Source organism: Colletotrichum karsti (assembly GCF_011947395.1).
Source record: "Colletotrichum karsti strain CkLH20 chromosome Unknown Scaffold17, whole genome shotgun sequence".
Classification (NCBI taxonomy): Eukaryota; Fungi; Ascomycota; class Sordariomycetes; order Glomerellales; family Glomerellaceae; genus Colletotrichum; species Colletotrichum karsti.
The window spans coordinates 907,152-930,465 of NW_024065917.1; the positions used below are offsets into that span (position 1 = coordinate 907,152).

At 53.1% G+C, this 23,314-nt stretch overlaps 7 protein-coding genes across 7 annotated transcripts; 4 read left to right on the plus strand and 3 right to left on the minus strand.

Moving 5' to 3' along the window:
- Positions 1-418: 418 nt before the first annotated feature.
- Positions 419-1,420, minus strand: CkaCkLH20_06072 (putative class IV aminotransferase; the record flags this gene model as incomplete). Its single annotated transcript, XM_038888789.1, has 1 exon — positions 419-1,420. The coding sequence occupies one exon, from the start codon at positions 1,418-1,420 to the stop codon at positions 419-421; it is 1,002 nt and encodes a 333-aa protein (XP_038746125.1).
- A 1,096-nt stretch (positions 1,421-2,516) lies between these two features.
- Positions 2,517-4,136, plus strand: CkaCkLH20_06073 (carboxylesterase; the record flags this gene model as incomplete). The annotated part of the gene is made up of 1 exon (XM_038888790.1): positions 2,517-4,136. The coding sequence occupies one exon, from the start codon at positions 2,517-2,519 to the stop codon at positions 4,134-4,136; it is 1,620 nt and encodes a 539-aa protein (XP_038746126.1).
- A 2,340-nt stretch (positions 4,137-6,476) lies between these two features.
- On the plus strand, positions 6,477-7,787 carry CkaCkLH20_06074 (uncharacterized protein; the record flags this gene model as incomplete). The annotated part of the gene is made up of 1 exon (XM_038888791.1): positions 6,477-7,787. One exon carries the CDS (start codon positions 6,477-6,479, stop codon positions 7,785-7,787), a length of 1,311 nt encoding a protein of 436 aa, XP_038746127.1.
- Positions 7,788-9,319: 1,532 nt separating this feature from the next.
- CkaCkLH20_06075 (uncharacterized protein) lies at positions 9,320-10,060 on the plus strand (the record flags this gene model as incomplete). The annotated part of the gene is made up of 1 exon (XM_038888792.1): positions 9,320-10,060. The coding sequence occupies one exon, from the start codon at positions 9,320-9,322 to the stop codon at positions 10,058-10,060; it is 741 nt and encodes a 246-aa protein (XP_038746128.1).
- A 3,940-nt stretch (positions 10,061-14,000) lies between these two features.
- CkaCkLH20_06076 (uncharacterized protein) lies at positions 14,001-15,251 on the plus strand (the record flags this gene model as incomplete). Its single annotated transcript, XM_038888793.1, has 5 exons — positions 14,001-14,067; positions 14,130-14,215; positions 14,275-14,461; positions 14,517-14,687; positions 14,737-15,251. 5 exons carry the CDS (start codon positions 14,001-14,003, stop codon positions 15,249-15,251), a joined length of 1,026 nt encoding a protein of 341 aa, XP_038746129.1.
- A 754-nt stretch (positions 15,252-16,005) lies between these two features.
- Positions 16,006-20,473, minus strand: CkaCkLH20_06077 (uncharacterized protein; the record flags this gene model as incomplete). The annotated part of the gene is made up of 6 exons (XM_038888794.1): positions 16,006-16,402; positions 16,456-16,494; positions 16,546-16,551; positions 16,605-16,734; positions 16,790-17,291; positions 18,296-20,473. 6 exons carry the CDS (start codon positions 20,471-20,473, stop codon positions 16,006-16,008), a joined length of 3,252 nt encoding a protein of 1,083 aa, XP_038746130.1.
- A 716-nt stretch (positions 20,474-21,189) lies between these two features.
- Positions 21,190-23,272, minus strand: CkaCkLH20_06078 (uncharacterized protein; the record flags this gene model as incomplete). The annotated part of the gene is made up of 9 exons (XM_038888795.1): positions 21,190-21,388; positions 21,451-21,650; positions 21,703-21,914; positions 21,978-22,152; positions 22,234-22,298; positions 22,349-22,500; positions 22,554-22,714; positions 22,766-22,974; positions 23,041-23,272. The coding sequence occupies 9 exons, from the start codon at positions 23,270-23,272 to the stop codon at positions 21,190-21,192; spliced, it is 1,605 nt and encodes a 534-aa protein (XP_038746131.1).
- Between the last annotated feature and the right edge of the window lie 42 nt (positions 23,273-23,314).

Here is a 23,314-nt window from a genome sequence, read left to right on the forward strand (position 1 = left end):
ATTATAACCACTGGACCATTAGTATCCAGGAAGTCAATGAAACAATCCAGTGCGGCAAGGACTTATGGACCTTGGCTGGTGACGAGGTGACGAATGTGCCCCGTAGTTGGTGGGTCAGGATTCCGCCAACGGCTTCAGGTTGTCCATCTCCAGTCCACCGGCAACACGAACAAGCTGAAGTACCTACTTGCCGGGCCTCAACATATGTCTAGAAGTTCAATTTGGATGAATCGATCTATATTTGTTTTCTTCTTGTCATTCTGTGAGATGTGTTGTGAAAACACATTCTAAGTAGCTCGTCACGACATTCACGTAATGCTGTCTCCATCCTATTGCACTTTTGGCGTAAAACTCACGTCAGACTAGAATTCCTGAAGGTGTATCGTTGTCGAAGAGTGCCAAGTCCCAATGGCGCAATTCAAGCCAGCTTCGCCCTCTCTCTCCGTCCGTCGTTGTATTCAACCTCGAAACTGTAAGCCGGATCATAATGCATAGCCCAGTAACCATCCCAGACCTTCTTCGTGACAGGCCCGATCTTCCCTCCATTCACATACTTCCCATCCAGACTGACTATAGGCATAATACCTCCAGCCGTGGTACACATGAAGATCTCGTCGGCCTGATAAGCCATCTCAGCAGGGACGACCTCCATCCGGACAGGTATCCCGTTAGCCCGAGCGACGTCCATCACACTCTTGCGCGTGACGCCCTCCAACACACCGCGGTCCGGCGTATATATACTACCATTCTTAACCAGGCAAATATTGAAGCCAGACCCCTCCGTCAAATTCCCGTCGCCGTCCGTGAGAAACGGATACGTCGCGCCGCGATCCGCCGCCTCGAACATACCCCTATTGAAATCTCCCCACTGCAGATTCTTCACCGTCGGATCGATAGCCCCGGGCGGCACCCTCCTAACCGTCCGCGCGACCACGGCGTCCCCGCCCCCCCGGAGCTGCGTCGCGGGGTCCATGACCCATATGAACGGGAGCACGAGCATGTACAGCCTGTTCCCCTCGCCCACCTCCCTCCGGTCCGAGAACATGACGCTCCTGAGCCCGCGCGTGACGATGAGCTCGACGAAGGCGTCGCGGATGCCGCTCCGGGCCACCATATCGAGCAGGATCCGCCTGATGCGGTCCCGCGGGAGGGGCAGCCGGAGGCGGAGTTTGGCGCAGCTGGCGTCCAGGCGGGCGAGGTGGTCGTCGAGGCGGAAGAAGCGGCCGTCCCATACGGACGGGACGTCGTATGTCAGGTCGCTCCGGAGGAAGCCCTGGTCCTGGAGGGGGATGCGCGCGTCGGAGATGGGGACGAGCTCGCCTTCTATCCAGGCGATGCCTTTGGCGAAGGGGTTGGTGCTTTTGGCGAGTACGGCTTGGCGCCGGTGGTACCCGGCGAAGACCTCGTTCATGGAAGCCATCTTGAAGCCTTCGTTTGAGGATGATTTGGTTTGGTTTGAGTGTCTGGCAAATGACAAGTCTTCGTGAGATTAGAGAAATCTAGAAGAAGTTCAAATGCAAGAATGCGACGATCCTCATGGTGGTATTGATTGTGACGTTGGAATAGAGTGAGTAATCGGAGACCGACTAAACTCAGTCCTCAATCTTGTGAGGAGATAGCCGTATCATTTGATGTCATCGCAGTTAAGCCGGAGACCGCGGCTTTCCGCACTCCCAGCATTGGTCCGTAGCTCTAAACTTTAACTCAACATCACCCAGCAGCTCGTTATCGGCCACGGGAATAGCTCTCATTGGAGACAGAGATCTCTCCCGTCATGTGAAGATGTGAAAGTGAAAGCTTGAAAAGGCGTACAAGCACAATGGACGTTGCGTCCCGCACATCAAAATTTCAGGAAAAACTGTTTCTCTGATTAATGAAGGTATCGTGTTGTCACTATACTGAAGCCGCTTTGCTTAGACTGTTTTCCCCTCACAGAAAGCTGCAAGTTCGAAGGCCGAGTGACGATAAGTCAATTAAGAAGTGCACCGGTGTAGAAGCATGTAGTTTCCGACGGAACTTCAGAAGTATCCAAGTCAAAGGTGCCCGAGAATGAAGCTGGGTGGCCAGCTCCTCCATATAAGACCAATCACCGTAAACCTTGTTGCCGCATCGGAACCGCAAAAGACACACATCGCGTATTTACGAACGATAGCTTATAAAGCACCTGAACTTTCCCAGGAAACATTCCTTCTGACTTGAGCAGGCTTACATGTTGTGCGGTGTTAGCGTGACTTAAGGCCAGCTGAGTAGGAAATAGGGTAATCTTGATGGACATAGCGGATTTAAGCCCATGTCCGGCTTAGGCAACCCATGAGAAAGACATTGGGGGCTTTCTGACGAACACAAAATAGTTACTGTTTGTAAGAGAAGTCTTCAAAAGAACTTTGGTAGAGACCTCATTTTACGGGAGTATAAAGAGGGACTGTAAGCATGCGATCAACTATGAGTCCTCAATATCTGCTGCTAGGCCATTCTCAACTTGAAAACCTGAGAGCAATTCATTCTCAAAGCCCGATATGAAGCCAGCTCAGCTATTCTATTTTCACTTTGCGACTCTGCTGGCAACAGCTTCGCCAACCAGAGACCGTCCAAATGCTCCCCTAGCCGTCAACACAAGTTCCGGTGTTTTCGCCCCTCATTTCGCCAAGTCACAGCCAAAAGTTGCGTCCTTCCTCGACATACCGTACGCAGAAAGCCCGTCCGGCGACCGTCGATTCGCACCACCCGTCGCAAAAGTTTACCCTGGAAGCCAAGTGGTGAAAGCTTCTCGTCTTCCTGCCGGTTGTTTTCAGTATGTGGCACCGTTCCTTCGGGGAACGGTCACAGATGGTCCCGTCACCGCGGCGGCCTTCCAACGAAACGACTTCTCCAACACGACCGAGGATTGTCTGCATCTTTCGGTGTTTGCTCCTAAACACGCGATTACCGGGTACAATGGCACTGAAGGCGCGATAAAAGAAGAAACTTTGCCTGTCGTGGTCTGGGTACACGGCGGCGGCTTCAGTTTTGGCGGTATCAACGTGCCCTACCAGCTGGCCCCCAACTGGGTCCAGAGAAGCCAGAAACACATCGTCGTCCAAGTCCAATACCGTCTCAATCTTCTCGGAATCCCCAACGCCGCCGGTCTCGCCGAGGCCGGCGAGAATCTGAACCTGCCCCTCCTGGACCAGCGACTTGCTATCGAGTGGGTGCGCGACAACATTGCCCGTTTTGGAGGCGACCCGAATCGTATCGTTCTCTGGGGCGAAAGTGCTGGAGCGTACGCCGTCGACGGCTTCCTCTTTGCTTGGCCTGAAGATCCCATCGTAAAGGGCGTCATCGCGGACTCCGGGAACGCGGTGGCTATCCAGGGCATCTTATCTGACCCCAAGAACCACACTACCTTTTCCCTAGCGGCAGAGCGTCTGGGTTGTGGTGGTCTCTCGCCTGAAGAAGAGCTCAAGTGTATGCGACGGGTACCCGAGTCGAAGATCAAGACGTATCTCCAAGCAGACATGGGCGAAGGCGGTGCTCTTGACGATGCTTCAGTATTTGGGGCATTTCCCGACAACGTAACCTTCTTTGCAAACTACACCGAAAGAATCGGCAAAGATCCTGCCAAGTATCCCGATCAAGTACCGCTGCTGATCGGCACGAACGCCAACGAAGGAGCCGCAGTCGTTCCATACAACTTCACCGACACCACGACGGCGACCGAACTCCCAAGTGACCTCGCCAAGGTCGCGCAAGCATTCTCTCTCAACCTGCAGTGCACGACCTTGCAAGAGATACGGCTTCGATCGGAAGCAGGCGCGACGACATACCAGTACCTGTACGCCGGCAACTTCACCAACATATCACCCCTCCCCTGGCTGGGCGCGTATCACACGGCCGAGCTGCCTTTGGTCTTTGGTACACACGAAGTCGACGGCCCGTCGACCGAGTTTGAACGGCGTGTTAGTGAGAGAATGCAAGATTTGTATCTTCAGTTCGTGCTTGATCCCAAGGATGGACTGAAGAGAGCTGGTTGGCCTGCTTCGACAACGCCGCTGGAGAAGTCGGCGATTGTCGAGTTGGGCGGTGATGGGAAGGTTCAACAAGTGATCAACGCCGGAGCGATGCGGGATGAGTGTGTGAAGTATGGATTCTCCATTTGAAGCAGAATCACATAGTTGCTGTCTACGGGTACCTAGCTGTTGGACATCCCGTAGAGGCAAACAATGAAACTCACGGTAACATCAAGAACCATCCAATTGAAGGCTTCAAGTCTTACTTATTCTCACAAATAAGCCCTGAAACGAGAAGACTATTGTCTACTTAATTCCCGATCTGGTCCAACTTTTCTGCTGAAAGTTCTTGACCCGCCGTCGACAGACTGTCAGACAGTTATCAAACATCTTGTTTAGGAAGGAATACCTGAGGAATGCTATTCTCCTCGGGTTGCGCGCATGATACGCTCGCGGAGAGTACGAATGGCTTCCGAGTATTCCGTAGAGGAAGGCAGTGGCGATTCGGTCCGAGACAGTAGCCTTTGCGAAGACTACTTGTCAGATTTTAACGGTTTTCGGCAGAATCGAAGCTGACAGTTAGGCAGAAATCCGCAACATGAAACTCGGGCGCCGAATCTTAGTCTATCCCTTCCTGGAACGGGAGTTCGACGGACCTAGATGAGGCGACGTAGATTTCTATGTTGACGTGTTAGAAGCAAATCAAAGTGACCAGCCATAAACGACGGAGCCGAAGGTCGTCCAATCTCTTGCATAGAACCATTCAAACAGCCCTGAATGTTCTTCACCTTGCCACTTTACCGTTGTCGTCCAAAGGTTTCTTGGCGTTGATATGCGGGAGTCTGTGGGTATCAAGCACGTCGTCCGTGAGTTGGCCAGTTCGCGCGTAGGGCTGTCCAACTGAAGTGATTGAACTCTAGAAATACCACAGAAACTGCAATTAAGTTCTTCTATGTTGACTTGAGATGACCTTGCCTGATATTACTTGGACAATTCCATGCGTTTGCTGAAGTGAATACCGCTATGCGCGCGGAGATGCCGACTACTGACGCCTCCTCGACTGAACCTGAGTTAAAGCACAATATGGGGAAACCCCCTACGAAACCTCGCGACTGGGTAGGCTTTCGTGCGCATGATCCTCTCGATACTCGGGCAATTGCCGCTTTCGGGGGGCCCTCACCGGATGGGGCCATGGCGGCCAGTCCGAAGATTCGGGAGCGGGGACGGAGGAGGAGTCGACGGCAGAGAAAAGTCTGCAAGAAGTAACATTCGCGCCTCAGCATAACGCAATCACGGGAGAGAGAGTCCATATGCCCCGAAGCGGAAGAACAGATCCACCCGCAGAATCGGCAGACGCCGAGATGTCGTTCGAAATAAAAATAAATGTTCAGGCAGACAGGGGGCAACTTAAATCATGGGGGAGAGAATGTGGATTTGGAGAAGCCGGGGAACCCATGACATCACCCCCTATCGCCGTGACTCAAGAGCCGATAAGCAGCCTCCAACGCGCCAAGATGGACAAACTTGACTACTGGAGCCATCCCGGAGACTACGCAGGGGGGCTAATGACGAACTTTCAGATCAGATTGGGTGCGAATCTGCCTGGCGCCAATGGACTCTAATCTGACTTCCCCTTCGTCCCAAATATTCCACTCGTTGGTTCAGTGCAATTTGAGGCGGCTTGGAAAGACTTGACTGAGGTCATCTCTCGGCTACGTGTGCCCCGAGTCTGCCTTGATTTCGCCCTTGACAAGAAACTCACCAAGATCTTGGATGCCGTACCTCCCGTGTCTTGTTACCCCTGCCTCACGCGATCATTTTCCTTTTCTCACCGGAAACCAGCGGAAAGGGAGACTTCGGGCGACTCTGATGAATTTGATTGGCGCTGAATGCCGTTCAACACACGCACCCCGGATCAGCCTCACATGGGCACCCAGAGGATGATTCCCCATTTCGTTTCTTGATGGAGTAGTTTGCGGTTCTCCGTCGCGAGTTCCGAACCTCACGGCAACGCATGGTATGCCTGAGCTTGGGGCGCGGGTCTGCCACGGCTTTCCCTGACCCCCCTTGCCCTTCCCCGTCGTGTGGGGTCCGAATATGGATGCGTTTTCCTCTTTCATCGATGCCACTTCATTCAGCTGTGGCATGCCGGCTGTAAGGTGAGTGAACTCGTTGATGTTTCAGCGACCGAGCAACCACGGTGCCTGTAAACCTGGTGGGTGGGCGGGCGGCTTCGTTGACGGGGATGGCTAGACGACGTGTCATTCCGTCAGCGGTTGACAAGATGCGGCTGCGTAGTTTGTGCTCCCCCACACCCCTTTCTTGTAAGTTTGATTCATCAAACAATCTAGATCTTTGCCAAGGGGGTGAGCCGCATGTTGTTGACAGCATTTGCTCTCTTGGCGTACGCACATATTAGAAGGATGGGCGAGCCCGCTGGTTTGCTTGGCCTTTCGGTCGAGCGTCTTTTCAAACTACACCGCCACCGACATGTCGTTGAAGCTTAGAACCTGCAATTGGAGCCCTCGTGGTACTCGTCGTAGAGGCGTGGCGGGTTTCGCAACAAGACATGCCCTTCGTTTTCTGGCTATCGCTGCCATTTTCACAACATATCACTGCCTCGACCTACATGTCCGCTATAGGAACTCTGTACGAGACAAGTATTCTTCTACGCAGTTCACTATCCTCTCAGACTACGATGAAGCAGTCCTTGGCAGCTCAGGATGGGAACCCGACTCCCACTCCTCAAATCCTGACAGGATGGCCATGCTGGAGGACAGACCAAGCTGGAAGAGGTTAGGAGGAGGCCGAGAAGGAGAGGCATTCATTTACAACAACTCAGTCATCAAGGTCTACAACGAAGAGAGCAGCCCGTTTCGCAACTGCATGCCTGATACCGACGATGGTACGAGGAGATGGCCGACAGAGATCCCGGTCAGTCTCATCATGGGAGGCCACCAGGACGCTTCGACCCCGCCAAACGACGACGTGTACAGCGACATGTTTGTCCCAGTCCAGGACTACTTTCTCGCCACCACGAATCCCTCGCAGCCCCCGAAATGGCACTTGGTCACGCCTTTCCTCAAGGCCGGCACGCTCTTCAAGCTCGCAAAGAGGCTGCGAACGTCGGAGAACCCGCCTACATACCACGAAGTTGACATGATGTTCCGGCCATCCTTCGAATCTCTCCTCTCTGCCCTGGACTATCTCCACCTGGCGCACAACCTCTGCCACGACGACATCAAGATGGACAATATCTTCGTCGGGTCAGAGACCGACCCCAGACGCTGGAAGTTGGGCGACCTGGGAAACGCTCGTGAACCGGAACACCCGTATCACTTCACCCCGCTCTGGACCGCCGACACCCCGCAGCTGCGCGACTGCCGCGCCAACGACGCACTTCGTCTCACCAAGTCCTACCTGGAGTTCATCCGCATTGCCAGCGGGAACCCGGGTGATTTCGACGTGGCGTTCTTCCAAGGAGTCGAGCCCGCGAGCAGGTTCTACTGGACCATCGCCGGCTCCAAGTCTCCCGTCTCGGCGGCCACGGTGCGGGAGCTCTCGCAAGGCTATCCTCCCATGTCAGAGGGGGATGATATGTTCTGGGCAGCGTTGGGACGCGTCGAGGTGAAGAACGCCGGAGGCTTGAACGGTGTTACGAAAGCCTTCTTCGGCTGGAGCGTGCCTCTAGGCGTAGCTGTGATCAGAGAGCTGAGAGTTGGCGCGAAGGAACTGATGGGCCAAATCTTCGGACTCACGGGCATCTTGGGAGTTCCAATCGCTGCGTGTCCTGGGAAATGATTGTTCGACGAAACACCAATTCGGTCTGAGGTGTTGAGGGGGACGGAAAACTTATGCGGCGTTGGGTCATGTTGTAACTTTTTGTGACGGTATTTTAACGGCCGATATACGATACCCATCAGCAGGGCTAAGATGAAATCTCAAAAACAAACTCACATTTACTCGTTCAAACTCTGGAACCATTGTGGACGTTGACTTTAGTGCCGTCGTCGCCAGTGGCAACATGAACAGAACCCTGACTACACCAATGGCTCCCGGTCGTCCTACCTTGCCAGGCGGCTTGGAAACCCTTCCGAGGCCACCGCAAAAGCGCAGTTACATACTGATGAGTGAGACTCCAACGGCTTACTACAGCCTTCATTGGACTTGACATGCGATATGAAGCCATGGCAAGACAACGCTGCCTTGCAATGTTCATGAATACACTATTACTGCCTGCATGCGAGGGCGTCTAAAAGTAAACAAATGCTTGCAAAATAGCCCTAAGCGCGATTTCGCGACAGGGGTATTCATTGTACAAGCCTCACAGCACTGCCCCCCAAGGACTCATAACCGTAATTGATTGAAGCACACCGTTTCTCCCGGCGCTTGTTCCACCAATGTCGAATTGTTTTCTTTACTTTCATGTGAAATGCTTTTACGTGGAGCCGAATATGGCAGTTTGACAATGAATGATGATTGAAACGGTGTGTCTTGAGTGCGATGTCGCCATTGTGAGAAATGGCCCATCCTCTCTGTCTCTGGTAGGACATGGGAAGAAAAGCTCAGAACCAAAGAAAGAGGTTTTTGGGTTCTGGGAAACAATGTATGAGACTTAGCATGCCAATTTCGAGTTACTTCTAGCTCCAAGATGTAAGTCAGAGCGACGCCAATTCGGATGCGCTGCCGATGTCTTGCTTGGCGGCTCAAGTTCGAAGCAACATCCTCATGCGGGTAATATCCTAAACCGCTGTCGCTCCAGCCAGCACTGCAACCCAATTGGTCCTCTCGCACTTAAATGCTCGGCAGAGTATTTTGGTATTCGGGCCGCTGTGAGCTTAAGTAAAAGTTAACCGCAGCCTGAGAGCACTGCCTTGAGATCGGTGCCATCTCGGACTCTGCTGACGATGCCCCGTAGCGAATCCACACTTATGGATGCTAGCTGAGAAACACAGCATTCGATATAGCCTCACTGCCTTGACGAATGTTGAGAGCGTAGCCTAGGCCAAGCTTTCTAACATGAGCGCTGAATATCGCTGCCTACAAGAGCATCTAAGAATAGTTGAATATATAATAACAGTTAAAATGATGAAGCTGTCGAAGAGGTATAAGAACGACGTCGTGCCGTGACGAATTAATGAAAAACAGTAACCCATCAACAACAGCATCGCCAGCTTCACTACACTCTTGGACTATTCTGACAGGACCACTTTCATCACCACTCCCATCAATCACCACTATCGTCACCACTACCATCACCATTATCAACAGCTACGCAACTGAACACAAACATCCTCACAGATTCAGTCTCAAATTTCCAAATTTACTTCAAAATGGTCTCTTTCAAGAACATCGTTGCCTTCCTCACGGTTGCTGCCACCACGTCCATCGGGGTCAGCAGTGCCTCAGTTCCTCGCCAGTACGGGGAGAACGGCGCCATTGTCCGCGACGGCGGCTCCTGGCTTCCCAACCCCGCCACCTCGTCCCTCGACCGTCGCGATAAGGACCAGGAGTGGAAGGACTACCACCGCCAGACCGAGGCCATGGCCGAGGAGGGCATGTGCCGAGCATACGCCAAGCCCACGAACCGCGACCTCAACTGGCCCTGCCGCGAGTACTGCATCAAGGCCACCGGCGACTACAGCGCCGCCTGCTCCAGCGGCCACGTCTGGGAGAACAAGGCCGAGGGAAAGACGAAGCCCGGCTACCCCCTCCTGCCCAACCCCGACGGCGAGCTGTTCACCTACGGGGGCGAGTGCAGCTGCATCACGATCCCCGATGACCTCGCGGAGAAGATTTCCGAGGGTCTCGAGAACAGCGGCGCCATCATCTGCAGCGTCTGGCTTTTTTCCATCAAGAAGGTCCTCGAGAAGGGCAGCTATCTCATCCCTGGCGGCGGCACTGTTTCCAAGGTCGTCAAGAGCATTGCCAAGTCTGTCGGCAAGGTGGTCAAGTCCGGCAAGGGCTCAGATGCCTGGGCTTCCATGGTCAGAGATACCTGTGGTGCTAAGGGCCATGATGTCACGATGGACATTGAGAAGGCTTTCGACTTGTTTAAGCAGGTCCCGCTCTAAGCATTCCGATACTCTCGCGTTTCATTGATACTCATTCATCCACATACAATTAGACCACCAGCATAGCGTTTTCCTAGTCTTCTGTCAATCTTATAGAACAAACTGAGAATTATACAAAACCATACAGGCAACGTGAATCTTAAATCCGTATTCAAACTCCCAACAGCATCATATTGTCGACAAACTTGGGCAAAATGATATGCGCGACTGCTTATTTACAGCAAAAAGATAAAATTGAAAGGGACGAGACTCGAACTCGCGCGGGTTGCCCCACCAGGAAACAGATGTTAAGCTGACCTTAACCTGGCGCCATAACCAACTCGGCCACCCTTCCAGATCCGTTATGATTTGTGGGCTTGCCATACCACTTGTTGCGAGCCCTGCAGCCACCAGCCGAGGACCGTGATGGTGCTAACGAAGTTTGCTTCAATACAATTACGTTTCAGTTTGGCAGCTAGCGCTGCGACTCCTCAATGTAGATTTTGATAGATTTGATCTGCGTCTGCTGGAGTGCAGGGAACTTGGTTTGCATGAGCCCCCGCGGACTCAATAGTCTCTATGCTCAGACGGCTCACGTCGCGATGTGAGGGGCGATTCCGAGTTTGAGCATGGAGCAATAGGAAGTAGAACAACGAAGCTGGAGTCTCTGAGCACGATTGTGTAACCAACTTGGCTGATAAAAAAACGGCAAGTGGGAGGCTGCCGCCGATTGACCCAATATCCCCAGTTGTGTTGACTTCCCAAGACCCGTGCTTATCCACTCAGACCTGTCAAATGATTCAATGATTGCCGATTGACAGCGACGATCCTACAGTTCGCCCCAGTTGAGGGGCATTCTTGTCCGTACAGGGCTATCAATACCTCCTTGCCTGCAAAGATAGTTGAGGTGCACGGCCGAGGCGTTGCAACGGTTGTGAGGAAGATCCATATGTAGTAGACTAGAGCCGAGCCGGAGGGACATACGAATAGAGAACGGAGGTCTGATGGCAAGTCTCGGCGTCGGTGGGACGAACAGTCAAACGTTTTGGCGGTCAGGGATTGAACATACCGCAGCAGACATCCCCGCCGGCGGTCGCCATACGGCGAAAGCGCGAGCTTGTGTCTTATCACTCATAGCCTGGAGCCAACTGGTAGTTACAAGAAACTTGAATACACGCTGCAAGTTGCTGCCGAACCACGGCAATGCGACGATGCGTCTGATGTTTGGAATGCTTAAATCGCCGCACACTGCCGACGATCTGAATCAGGCGCCCGGGTTATTTTACAGTTGAGTCACAGCGGGTCTGTAGGGCTGTGACAGCTGTCGTTCATGACTCGCGACAGCTTTATTGGGGAATCTCTTCCTCTTCAGCGCTGGGTTGAAGGTGATATTGTAACACTCCTCGGCACTCTATCCGTGTTGTACATGGATGACTTTTGCTCAGACCGCTCGAGACGGTACCTATCAACCAGTCTACCCGTACTCTGTTTCTTTTAAAATGGAACCAATATTGCACGACAAGCGGACGTAGAGCGGACCTGACGAACGCAAATGGCCACGAGGGATTCCGCTGCAAATGTCGATCAGGGTCTGAGCACCTGCAAGCAAACTCCTTTCGGGGAAATACTGCGTGTTGATGAACCGGGGGCAGAATCTAGGGTGCAGTGTAACCCCGTCACGTCGGAACGTGGGAGCACACTCTGCCGCATATCAAGTCCTAGCTGTGCGAGTACGACCTTTGCGCCTACGAAGATGGATGATCTATTCCACCGAGAGATGGAGAGGTCTCTCAACGTCTGGAGATATTGGTAGAGCCGCTGTAGCCCGGTGGGCTGAGTTAATGGGGATTCAACACTTGCCGCGGATCATGCAGCGTCAAGGGTACGGGGTACGCTGTCCTGGTGTAGACAATTTAATCGGATCGCCGATGGCGACCTGATAGGTGACAACAGAAAGGGTTAGTATCCCGTTCTGCCCATTTTCCGGATTCCCACGCTTTCTGGTTGTCATTGATCCTACAGCCCTTTATCCAAGGCAGAACGGAGGGGCCCTACCGCAGAACCTGTTCCGCTGGTCGCTTGGGCCGCCTCGCGGACGAAAACCAGGGTCTGCTGCAGTGCAAATGCAGGGAGAGCTTCGTCAGACTCTAGGCGAAGAATGCCTGCCCCAGCACGCCCGGAGACCTGATTCCAACAGATAAAATCCTGTACCAGTCGCCGACTAAGACCACACTCAAGATCCTCGGCCTATTCAGCCTGTTTGTTGACTGTGATACTTCGGCTGTGCACGGAGTAATGCCCGGTTGTTCATCCGCCGTTCTGTATACCTCTTACTAACCCGCGCTACGCACATACACAGCGGAGGAAACCGTCAATTCCGCACTGCGCATCACCATGAAATTCCGCGCACCCACAGCTGCGATGTCGCACAGAAGGCGGTGGGGGGGGTTGGTTCATACCACCTAAGACATGAACGAGACTGAGAACACTAGACCTGTCAGAGATACTCCCCTTTCAAAGAGACAGCACAATTTTCAATCCGAGGTGACCGACGTACTGGTCCTTGAAGCACAACGATGTGCCGACGAACTCAAAACTCAATCACATCGGATCATTCTCTCAGAAAACAAGGTTCCCCTAGCCTCCGGAGCCTACGGCACGGCAGCCACAGACGGGAAATGCCCACAGATTTGGGATAGATATTTTGTGGCTCACTGGATTATTAGACGTTTAGGTGTGCCGAGCCGTTTTCATGGTGTTGAGCGTTGGTGGTACAGCACGTCTCATACCCCGCCTACCAACCCAAATCGCCATGAATCTCTCGAGCCTGTCCACATTTGGTAGTCAAGCCGTTGAGACGGCGCCGTTGTTCAAAGAAAGAGTGTCGTCAAGCTATCCGTTATTGTGGTCTAGCTTTATACTTTACCGAGACCGACAGAGTTCAGAGCCGGCCACCATTCCAAACAACCGGAGCCTCGGGGCCCAGCGAGGCAAGACGAACCTCATTGCGCCATCACACCATCTCTACCCATCTTCCCTCCCTCCTTCATCCTTCTGCCGTTCTGCCTCTCAGGGTGTCGCTCGGCGTCTCGTCTGGAACACGCAATGGAACAAGCGAAGAAGGGGGCCAAGAAGCAGCGCACGACCTCGGAGACGGGCGGACATTATCGACGCTCACGCCGAACCTTGTTCTGCGCCTCTATTCTAGAGCGTCATTGGGACGTTTCCTGTCAGACCATGCCCGGCCTCAGTTAAAGCTCCGGGACTTGCTGCATGTTCCCCTTGGACGCTAGTCTCGGTGAAGAATCCCTTATTCTGACAAGCTGCAGGAGCGGCTGTCCCTCGTGGATCGACAGCGCGCTAGACCTCACACGTTTCCTTACGGCTTGGAATCCTGCCTCTGCATGAAGTCCTGTGATGATATGCAAGTATTAAGGCCTGTCGGTACATGTGGCTGTATGCAGGTCGATGGAGACGACTCCTAGCCGTGTAGGCGAGGCCGCGAAGGAAGATGAGCGAGGTTCGCGTAATGAGATTGAGCCGTCGTCACCATCAAGACCGTTTCCACATCATCCTGGACCTGGCTCGTTCGTCTGTGCTCGTGCATCATGGCCCCGTCCATTCCCCTCAACGTCGCATCCCGGCCGGGGGTCCCTGAGGTCCCACTTACCATCTCATCTGTGTCTTTGTTTCTCGACGAGTTCTGAAAAGGAAGATTCGCGCCCTCCCGTTTCCATGGAGGTCTTGATTACAACCCATATTACCCAGCCGCTCTGCTATTGCACACCATATCATCGAAAAGATGTGCTGGGCCGGCCCAGCGCACGCCAGAGCAGTGTCGCCAAGGAAACACCAAAGTACAACGACACGTATCGAGACGAAGAAGAAAGAACGATCGCGACCGTACCGGTGATAATACAGACCGCTTTTCAACTAAGAGTTCCAACTTTTATTTACAGCAATGGCGTCTGATCAGGAGAGACAGAATAGTCTCGTTATTACGTCGTGCTTCTTCACTATCATATCGAGTGAGTCTCAGCTAAGTTGCTAGCCACTGAAGTCTACATCGACCAATGCTGACCTTCTATAGCCATTGTGGTTATAGCACGTACTTTCGTCCGGACTGTACTAATCCGGAAGCCTGGGCTTGATGACTACTTCATCATCATTGCTCTTGTTCGTATATCCTGAGACAATGTTGACGAGCCATATTTCAATGCTGATCACGTTGGTAGATCTTCACCTTGGGATATCTCGCTGAGGTCTTCGTCGGCAAAGCGAACCACATCGGCTTCCCTATGGCAACATTGTCACTGGAGAACATGACGAGCCTGCTCAAGAACACATTGGCTATTCAAGTGACGTATTATACTTGCATTTCGTCTATCAAGATTTCAATATTGTGCATGTACCTCCGCTTCGGTATGTCGTCCAAGCTTTCCATGAATTGCCCCGTGTTGCTAACCGGATGCTTCAGCGGTGACGAGATCGTTCAATGTTCTTTGCATTTGCACCATCGCGTTCCATGCACTCTTTTTCATCATTTGCATCGCCGTCACGTTATCGCAATGCCAGCCACTTTACAAACAGTGGGACATAACGCAGACGGTCCCCGGGAACTGCATCAACACCACCGCATTCTTCTACTGTATGTGGCAAATCTGTCTTCTCCTGTGCTTCCACGACTAACAATCCAGTCACGTCTGGGTTCAATATCATCACCGATATATGGATCCTTATCCTGCCGATCAAGACCCTTATGAGCATCCTTCGTCCACGCAAAGAAAAGGCTGCTCTAGCCATCATCTTCGGCGTAGGCGCATTCGCCACAATTACCTCAATCATCCGCCTCCATACGATATACACGTACACGTTGGCCGAAGACCCTTTCAAGGAGAGCGTCTTGGTCAACGTCTGGTCTATGCTGGAGATCAACATCGGCATCATCTGCGCCAGCGTTCCCGCCCTGAAACCCCTTTTCACACCCCGAGCTCTCCGAGAAGCGGCGAAGCGAAACAGAAGCACGGGATACCAATACCACAGCCAAGAAAGATCGGGATATGACTCGAACAAGTCGGGCAACTCGAAGCCTAGTGGTCAAGACGAACCCTCGTATGCGATGGATCGAATCGGGGGACAGTGTAGTACCCAGACGGTGATACAAGCTACACCTCGAGTCTCAGGGAGCCAAGAGAGTATATGGAGAGGATAGATTCAACGATAATTACGAGCTCAACGACTCATTTAGCAAACACCACGATTATTACTAGACTCAATGACCAAAGGCACTATTTATCAGACGTACAGAGTTCATATGGTGGCAATATGCTGTTGAGAAGCTGTAGCGTCTTCACAGGACTCCATGGCCCCTCGGAGCTGATGCACCATGAACGATAATTATACGTCTGATGGCACTTGCATCAAACACCCGTACTTAAACCACTTGACCATTTCCATGGCAAAGAAATCTCCCCTCGTAAAGAACTCTACATTCTGCGAACTTGAAGGGAGAATATACAGAGCGTTGATTGTTTCTTTGGTCCAGCAATCAGTTGTTACGTAGCTTCAAGGTCCAATATGCATCGTCCAGAACATTCCAGGTGCAACGGATAAGTCTTTCTAGATGACTGTACAAAGAGAAGAGAGGATGGGGTCAGCTGCAACCCCGCTGTCAGCATTCTGTCACATTCGGAGCTTTGCATCCCGCGTCTAGATGCTTACTTAGACTGGGCAACCATTTTCCCATAAATATTTCTCCTCTGGTGCTGCAAGCCCAGCAGATTATATGTGTAAAAATCGGAATGGTCAATGTGTTTCAAATGGTTTGATTGATACATAAAAAGCAAGTCATGCTTAGACTTTGCGAGTTAAAACATGTCACACACGAAGAAAATTACATCATTCAGCATCTTCCGCCCACCCATCCCCGCGGAAAGTCATCCCGTACCCATAATCATACCATCAACCTAGCAGGCAGTGGTGAAGCCAGTTGCCTTGCAGTAAGTGCCGTCAGGTCCAGATCCAATCTTCGTCGGCTCCTTGCCCGAGTTGTTGCCCGTGTACCGGTCGCAGATCTTGTTGTCGTCCTGGCAACTGTTGGTGACGACGCAGGTGTCGCCGTAGTTGGTGTTGATACCGCAAAGGACGCCGCCGTCCTTCGCCACAACATTGCTCAACAGAACGTGGCGAGCGCCGCCGTTTCCGGAGCAGTTTCCGCACGAGCGCACGACCTTGCCGTAGTCATTGGCGTAGAAGTTGTTGATGCTGACTGTTCCGAAGCCGTTGAACTGGATGATCTTGTCCGCGGCCTTGAAGGCACCGCCGCCGTTGACGTACGAAGTTCCGCTGGATTGCTTCAGAGTGCTGGAAGTTGTTAGTGATTTGAATCCCGCGGGTCGATGTTTAGGGGTGCATACAGAGCATCCTCGCAGACATCTTGCCACCAAACGTTGTTGCTACTTGCGCGTTAGAAAAGACAGTCGATTTTCAACATCAGGCGAGCTTACAGAGTACTGTTTGCCGTTAGTAAGGATACTGCGCACGTGATTTCATGAGGAAGACTCACCAGGTTCCCTTGCAGTGGACACCCTCAGCCTGGTCAGGGCCGATAATGACGTTGGAGAGGGTAGCGCCGGCCTCGAGCACGAACATGGCATCGGCCTCGCCAGTCTCATCCTGCTCAGCGCAGACACGAGCTGCAGAAAGTCAGAATGCTGCATCTTGAATCACTCAATAATATCAGAAACATACGGCTTCTGTCAAACTTCTTCATTCCACCATCGTAAGTCTGCCCCGCGGCAACGGTGATTGGCTTGCTAGTAGACGTAGCGCCCTTCGAAGCAGGCAGAGTAGTCGTGACACCAGCCGGGGGAGTGACGGCGCCGCCACCGCCGGCCGCGGTCGTCGTGGTCTTGAGCGTTGTCGAGGGCGAGCTGCCGCCGCCGCCGGCCGCGCCGCTGTAGTGGCAAGTGCACTCGGCGGAGATCTGGGAGGGCTTGTTCGAGCAGTTGGTGGCCCAGGCCGGGAGGCCGGTGGTGGCGGTGACGGTGCTCTTGGTGAAGGTGGCGCAGAAGGCGGAGGCGGTGGCCGACTGGGACTTGATGAAGCTGGCGCAGGAGTTGCTGTCGACGTTCAGGCAGCCAAGAGCTGCAGGGAGCAGAGCGAGGAGGTAGTATTGGTGCATCTTGGCGAACTTGACGGGCCCGGGGGACAGGGTTTGGGGAGTCTTGGCTTTGGAGATCTGCTTGTGCAACTTGAAGATCTTAGTTGAGGTTGGGATATATCACGGTATTTATATATCTTCATCTGTTATAAGTCCAAATTCGGCCGTGATATCTGTGCGTGTTCTCGCCCACAATGATCGGTAGCTTCCCGTATCTTCAGCCTCAGAATCAGCGACTTGAGGAATATGTTTCCCCGTCTAGATTTCCACCAGTGGCAGAAGATCCGGAATAGTCCAGATTAAGAGGCTTCGAAACAACCTATGAGGCGAACAGACTTCTTTCAGTACGGCGTCGATGCTAAACTAAGCTGTCCAGCTCGACGCAGGGGGCACACCACCAGCTCATCGTCTGCTTTACCCCACAGATTCGACCTTATCGCATGTCACCTAAGAAGCTTGTTGTGATAGCTTACGTGCCTGATCATCATGGTTGCAGTTGCGACCACGTGGATAGACACACTGCGACGGCAGCCGCCGATTTGTGGAAAATCGACAAGCGTGGAGGGCGACCTAACGTGAAGACGTACAATTCAAGCTACCTTCCATATACAGATATCGGTCGTGGTTTTGATGGTGAAGATGATCCTATCATTGATCACGTTGAATCTTTCGAGTTTCCAGGTCATATTATAGACAGGGCCCAAGTTAGATACCTCAGCGAGCGGGGCAAAGCTTCGCTCTGGTTGCTGATTGTGGTATAGCATAGGCATCTCGATAACACAAAAGGAGGGCGACATCATCAAATTTGAGGCTTTCAAGAACGCGTCACACTCAATATAAAGCCTATAATCAAGTGGATGGATTTGTTTTGCTGATGGCACGAAAGCCAACACCCATCCTAAATGCCACCAATGGAAAGGGTTGTCTTAGCCAGGGTCCAGCCACTTTATCGTTTAGGCGCGGCTGGATCGCCCGCCGCTCTCAATTGAGGTAAGTAGGTAAGCAGCGATGTAGCTCGGTCAGGAACTTCTTTATTACAAAAAGTCCAAGTCTATGGTGCCCCATCCGTAGCCTATTGTATTATCATCACCTACGCCAACCTGGCTCATCGTTAGAGGCGGAGGCTGTGGATGCTGTTGCTGAGGCTGCTGCTGCTGCTGATGGTATTGTTGGAACAGTTCCTCCTGGGGTATGGCCGCTGCCGGACCATCTGTCTGTTTGTCTGGGGGGTATTTGATAAACTGGAAGCATGTCGATATTCCCAGCATCTCCTGCATCAACGACGTCAATCTAGCAATACAGGGCTTCATCAGCACCGGCAGGCTTTCCTTCCCGCTAAAGGATACTCCCGTGGCATTGCTCCCGTTGACGGTGGCAGCTCCGTTCCCAGGAGTTCCTAGAGGAAACACCTGGTCATCCGAGAAGAAGGCCACCATTCCGCCTGAGATGACGCCCGCGAACTGGCGCACCACCTGCGTCGCCCTTTGTGCGAGGCTCCACCCCTCCGGATACGCTTCCAGGACGGACAGCATCACGGCGACCTCGTCTCTGGCCTGGAAGGGGAACACCGACTTGGCGGTCCAGTTCGCCGACCGACACGTCGCCACGAAGTCGTGCATCAGGACTAGACACATGGGCATCAGCCTGTACAGCGTATTGCGGTTCAGTGGGAGCTGCTGCTGCTGGAACAGCGCCGATGTCGCTTGGAGATGGCGCCGTACGAACTGTAGCAGCTCCTGGCGCGAAACGGCCGCCGCCGAGCTGTTGAAGTGGTTCGGGTAGTACAGCAGTAGCAGCATGTAATAGTAACGCGCGCTGAGCCAGGAGGTGCTGCTGTGTATTGTAGTGTTGTCGCCACCTATCGGCGACATAAGACACCCTTGGCTGTACCAATCTTCGATGGACGCTCGGAGACTGCTCAGCATCGCTCGTCTATCTAAAGGTGAGAGCTCCGCGATCTCGGCTTCCCTTCTGAAGTGGACTTGGCTCAGAATGCGGCCCTCCAGCTGGCGGAGCTGGATTACGTGCCGACTCGTCTGCAGCCTCCGCGCGTAAGTCATCCTCTCGTTACTAGCAAATTCTTCAACGGTCAGACTCGGTAAGGGGACGTCTGCGTTGTCTGCCAGCGCTACGGGCAGGCCCTGTGATACGGCCATCATGCGGTCGAGGGCGTAGATGCTCCAGTAAAGACGATGCCGTAGTTCCATCTCAGCCGGCGAATATGCGTTCTCATCTCGAAGAGAAAGACCGATCGTAATTCCCTGCCGTGCAGCAATGCCCACGACAGAGTAGGCTGATGCCCCGGCTGGGTCGAACAACGAGTAGAGCGCCAGCAGGACCAGGATCTGGACCGACTCGACACTATCCCGACACACGCACTCTTGGATGATCTCGGCGTATGCCACCTCGTATCGCTTTGAAGTGTTTCTAGGGGCCTGGCTCGCTCGCTCGAGAGTGGTGCTGCCGATGGACATGACCAGATACAGGAGGGTAGACTGAGAATCACGAAGCCGCTGGCCAAGGTCGCCCATGGTCTCGAGATTCTCAAGGATCTTGGCCTGGTTGATGAAGGGGTATGCTCCGTTGACGTTTCGAAAGTAGGCATCGACGAAGCGACGAGCTGCCGCATCTGGGGGAAGGTCCTGGCCCACGACGAAGTCGTTTGCTTCCGAGTTTTGCGTACCTCTTGAGCCCTGATACGATACGTGACCGCCAGTCAAAACGGCACTGTCGGAGTTGATAGGTGGCGTGGTGCTAGCCCCGTCCATCTGGACACTGATGCTCGGCGGCCCCAGACCAGTGTTCCCCGACTCTGTCTGACCGGGAAAGAAGCCGTCTTCGACTTGATTCTGCGCCGCATCGGACGGTGGTATTGCGTCAAGCTCGTTTCGACCCTGTGACTGGCTCTGTAAGGCCGCCGAGTTTGCGGTAGCGAGATTCTCATTCAACCGGCTGCCAAGCAAAGAAACAAGATCCGAACCAGTCTCGACCTCCTCAATACCACCATGATGTGGTTTCAAGAGATGACGATTGATATAGTCGCTGAACCACTGGACGCGTGCCCTCAGTCGCAGAGCCTCCGCCTCGGGGGTGCCGGGCAGCGCATTGTACGAGCAATTCTTGCCAGCTCCGGCACATAGACTGCACGCGGGAAAGGTGCGGCTGCACTTCTTCTTGAAAGAACGACACCTGTCGCAGGCGGGAATGGCGTTGCGGCCGTGAGAGCCCCGACCGGACCCGAGCGGTTGGGTAGTGGTGGACGATGGGTCCATGTCGCGAGACCGAACCGGTGAGGCGGAGCGGTCCCGACTTCCCCTTGTCGGCGACGGAGAGTGTCGTCTTCGTCGGCGTTGATGGGGCGAACCCGTCATGTCTGGGGCCGTCATGGATAGGTAACCTGTGCTTGGTTGGGCCCGACCTGCATGAAGAGCAACCGGGTGTTGTGCGACATCAGACAGTCGGGCAGCGCGATGTGATGCGATGTCAGTGTTGACCGGGGAAATCTCAAACTGCCGGTGGGTCGGATTCCTCCGCACCACGCTTATGGTTGCATGACACCCCACCCCCACAGTCGGAAGATCTTCGGTCAGAGGTCAGAAGAAGTAAAGAACAATTAGGATTCCCCCAAGAATGCAATGTGATTATGTTGGTCTGGACTGGGCGGGTCGTATCTTGAGACTCGGTGGGAAGCACGAGGGACAGTTGGCACCCTGAGCGGCACATACAGCACCATCAACGGAACAACAGCTTGAAGTCAAGATATAAGGCCTGGAAAATATGATTCTGATTCAGTTGTCTTCAGTTGTGTATGCTATCTTGTTTTCTTTGTTCAAAATGAGAGATATGATGTTTAACCGTCTCTAACTACCGGCCAAAGTTCCTCGTTTCTCCTCCCAATCAAACTACCAGCTTTCCGGCCTCTGATTATGTTCCTTGAGTTCACGATCCGGCGGAAGGGGCCAAGGTCGATATCCTTCTTGGAACCTTCTTACGCCCCTTCTGTAGATAGCTGCCTCTTGTTTTCCGTCTCCTCGAGGAATAACTGGACCTGTGTGACGTGCTTCCGGAATTTGCGAGGGGCAATCTTGTCTTCGAACATCTCGTCAATCTCGGCAGGGGTTCGGCAGGTGATCTCGGGGAGGACGAAGTATCCGACGACGCACGAAATGACACCCGTAGCTCCGAAGCTGGTCAAGTTAGCGACATCGGATACGCCGTGTTATGCCGGGAAAGAGCGATGGAAACATACAAATATCCCGTTCTCACACTCCAAACCTTGAGCATAAGCGGGACCGTGTAGTTGAAAGTGATACCAAGAACAAATGACCCCATCAGGGATATAGAAGCAGTGCGCGCTCGAAGTCGTTGCGTAGGAATTTCGGCGATGTAAGAGTATGCAATGCCGGCACCGCCAATGACCCCGAAGTTGGAGATGCACGCCCAAAACACCTACGACAAGTTTAGTTACTACTTGAATGGCATGGTAGCCGCAAACACTCACCAGGACGTTGCCCAGTTCTTTGGTCTGGTAATCGAAGGAACCAAGAATTCCGATGGCGAGGATAGAGATAGCCCCGGAACCAAAAAGACCAAGTGTCAGCCATCGTCGCCCGAATCTGTCCGACAAGAAGGAGGTTGCGAGAACCCCCACAAGCTGACAGACCGCTAGGATGACCGTTACCGTGAAGGGGTCGTCATTACCGGCCAACTCGACTAATTGCAGTCAATATCAGCGGCAACTCACGAGGTGACTGCCGTGAAGCTGAGATAACTTACAGAAGTACGTTCCGTAGTTATTGGTAACGCTCTGTCCCGTGAGTTGTTGCATCGCCTTAGGCCAGAAGCAAATGAAGAGCCGCCAAAGATTGACGCCCTGGAATATTTCCTTGTATTGATTCGTGGTCTCGGTCGACAACTGCCGTTCGCGCTCAATTGTAGCAACAATGATTGACTGTAGATAGGTTAGCTTGAGTCTGAAGCAGAGCAAAGGACTGTATTTCACCAATTCAGTCTTAACGTCATATCCCGGCACTCCCTTGTGTGTCTTCGCCAGCACCGTTTCTGCCTTGTCAACCATACCCCTCTGGACAAGCCACCCTAACTTTTGGTCAGCTTCGGGATAAATACTGATGGGCTTTCAGACTCACATGGACTCTCTGGCAGGAAGAAGAGGTTGATGACCAGCATGCCACCCAACATGCCCCACTGCGTAAGGATTGGGATCTTGAAGTTGTATGGATCCTGGAAGGACAACTGTCGCAAGGCCAATGGCGCCATGATCTGTGAACATACATACCACCTAGGCCCTGTCAGCGGCTGCATCGATAACTATATAAGACCGGAGTCACTCACACCATGTAAGAGGTGGTCAGAAAGCCTCGGATCTGCGTAGGTGCGTTTTCGGAAATGTAAACGGGGTAGGTTGCTTGCATCATGCCGAGGCCCGCGCCTCCAACCAGTCTGGCGAAGAGCCAGTACAGCCAGTTTGTCGCAGCAGTTTCTAGAGCAACGGACTGTAGATGAATCAGCAAACGCGGATCAGAAGACGTAGATTTGCAACTTACGACTACGAGAGAAGCCCATGTGATATGCATAGCCAACTTGCGACCCAGCTTGTCAGTGACCAGCTGAAGGAGGCCGACGCCGACAAACTGGCCCGTCGAGAGCATGCCTCCCCAGACGGCTACGTGAGTAGGATCGAGCTTGGTGCCGCCGTCAGACATTTGGCGGATGAATCCCTTGTTTGAGACGATCGAGTTCGTGAGTGCGAGCTCTTCGATTCAAAGTTAGTGCCAAATTGAGATCCCCTTGTCTCGATAGGGAGGAGCAAAATACATACGGTAGCCTTCGAGCGCGGCACTGAACGCCGCCATCATGCATATCAGAGAGATACGCCAGTATACGCCAACGGCTTTCAGGATGGGCAGGTCGTCCAACTTGGATCGCATCTGGACCGCGGCGCCCTCGGCCAATGCCTTGTCGATGGCCTTTGGAAGGTCGCCATTGTCGTCGGATACTTCGAGATGGGTAGCAGGGTTCGCCTTCCCGTTGGGCTGGTCGGTGGGCTCCATGGCAAAGTGTCTTGCTAGAAGTTGCTACCTTTGCAGGAGAAG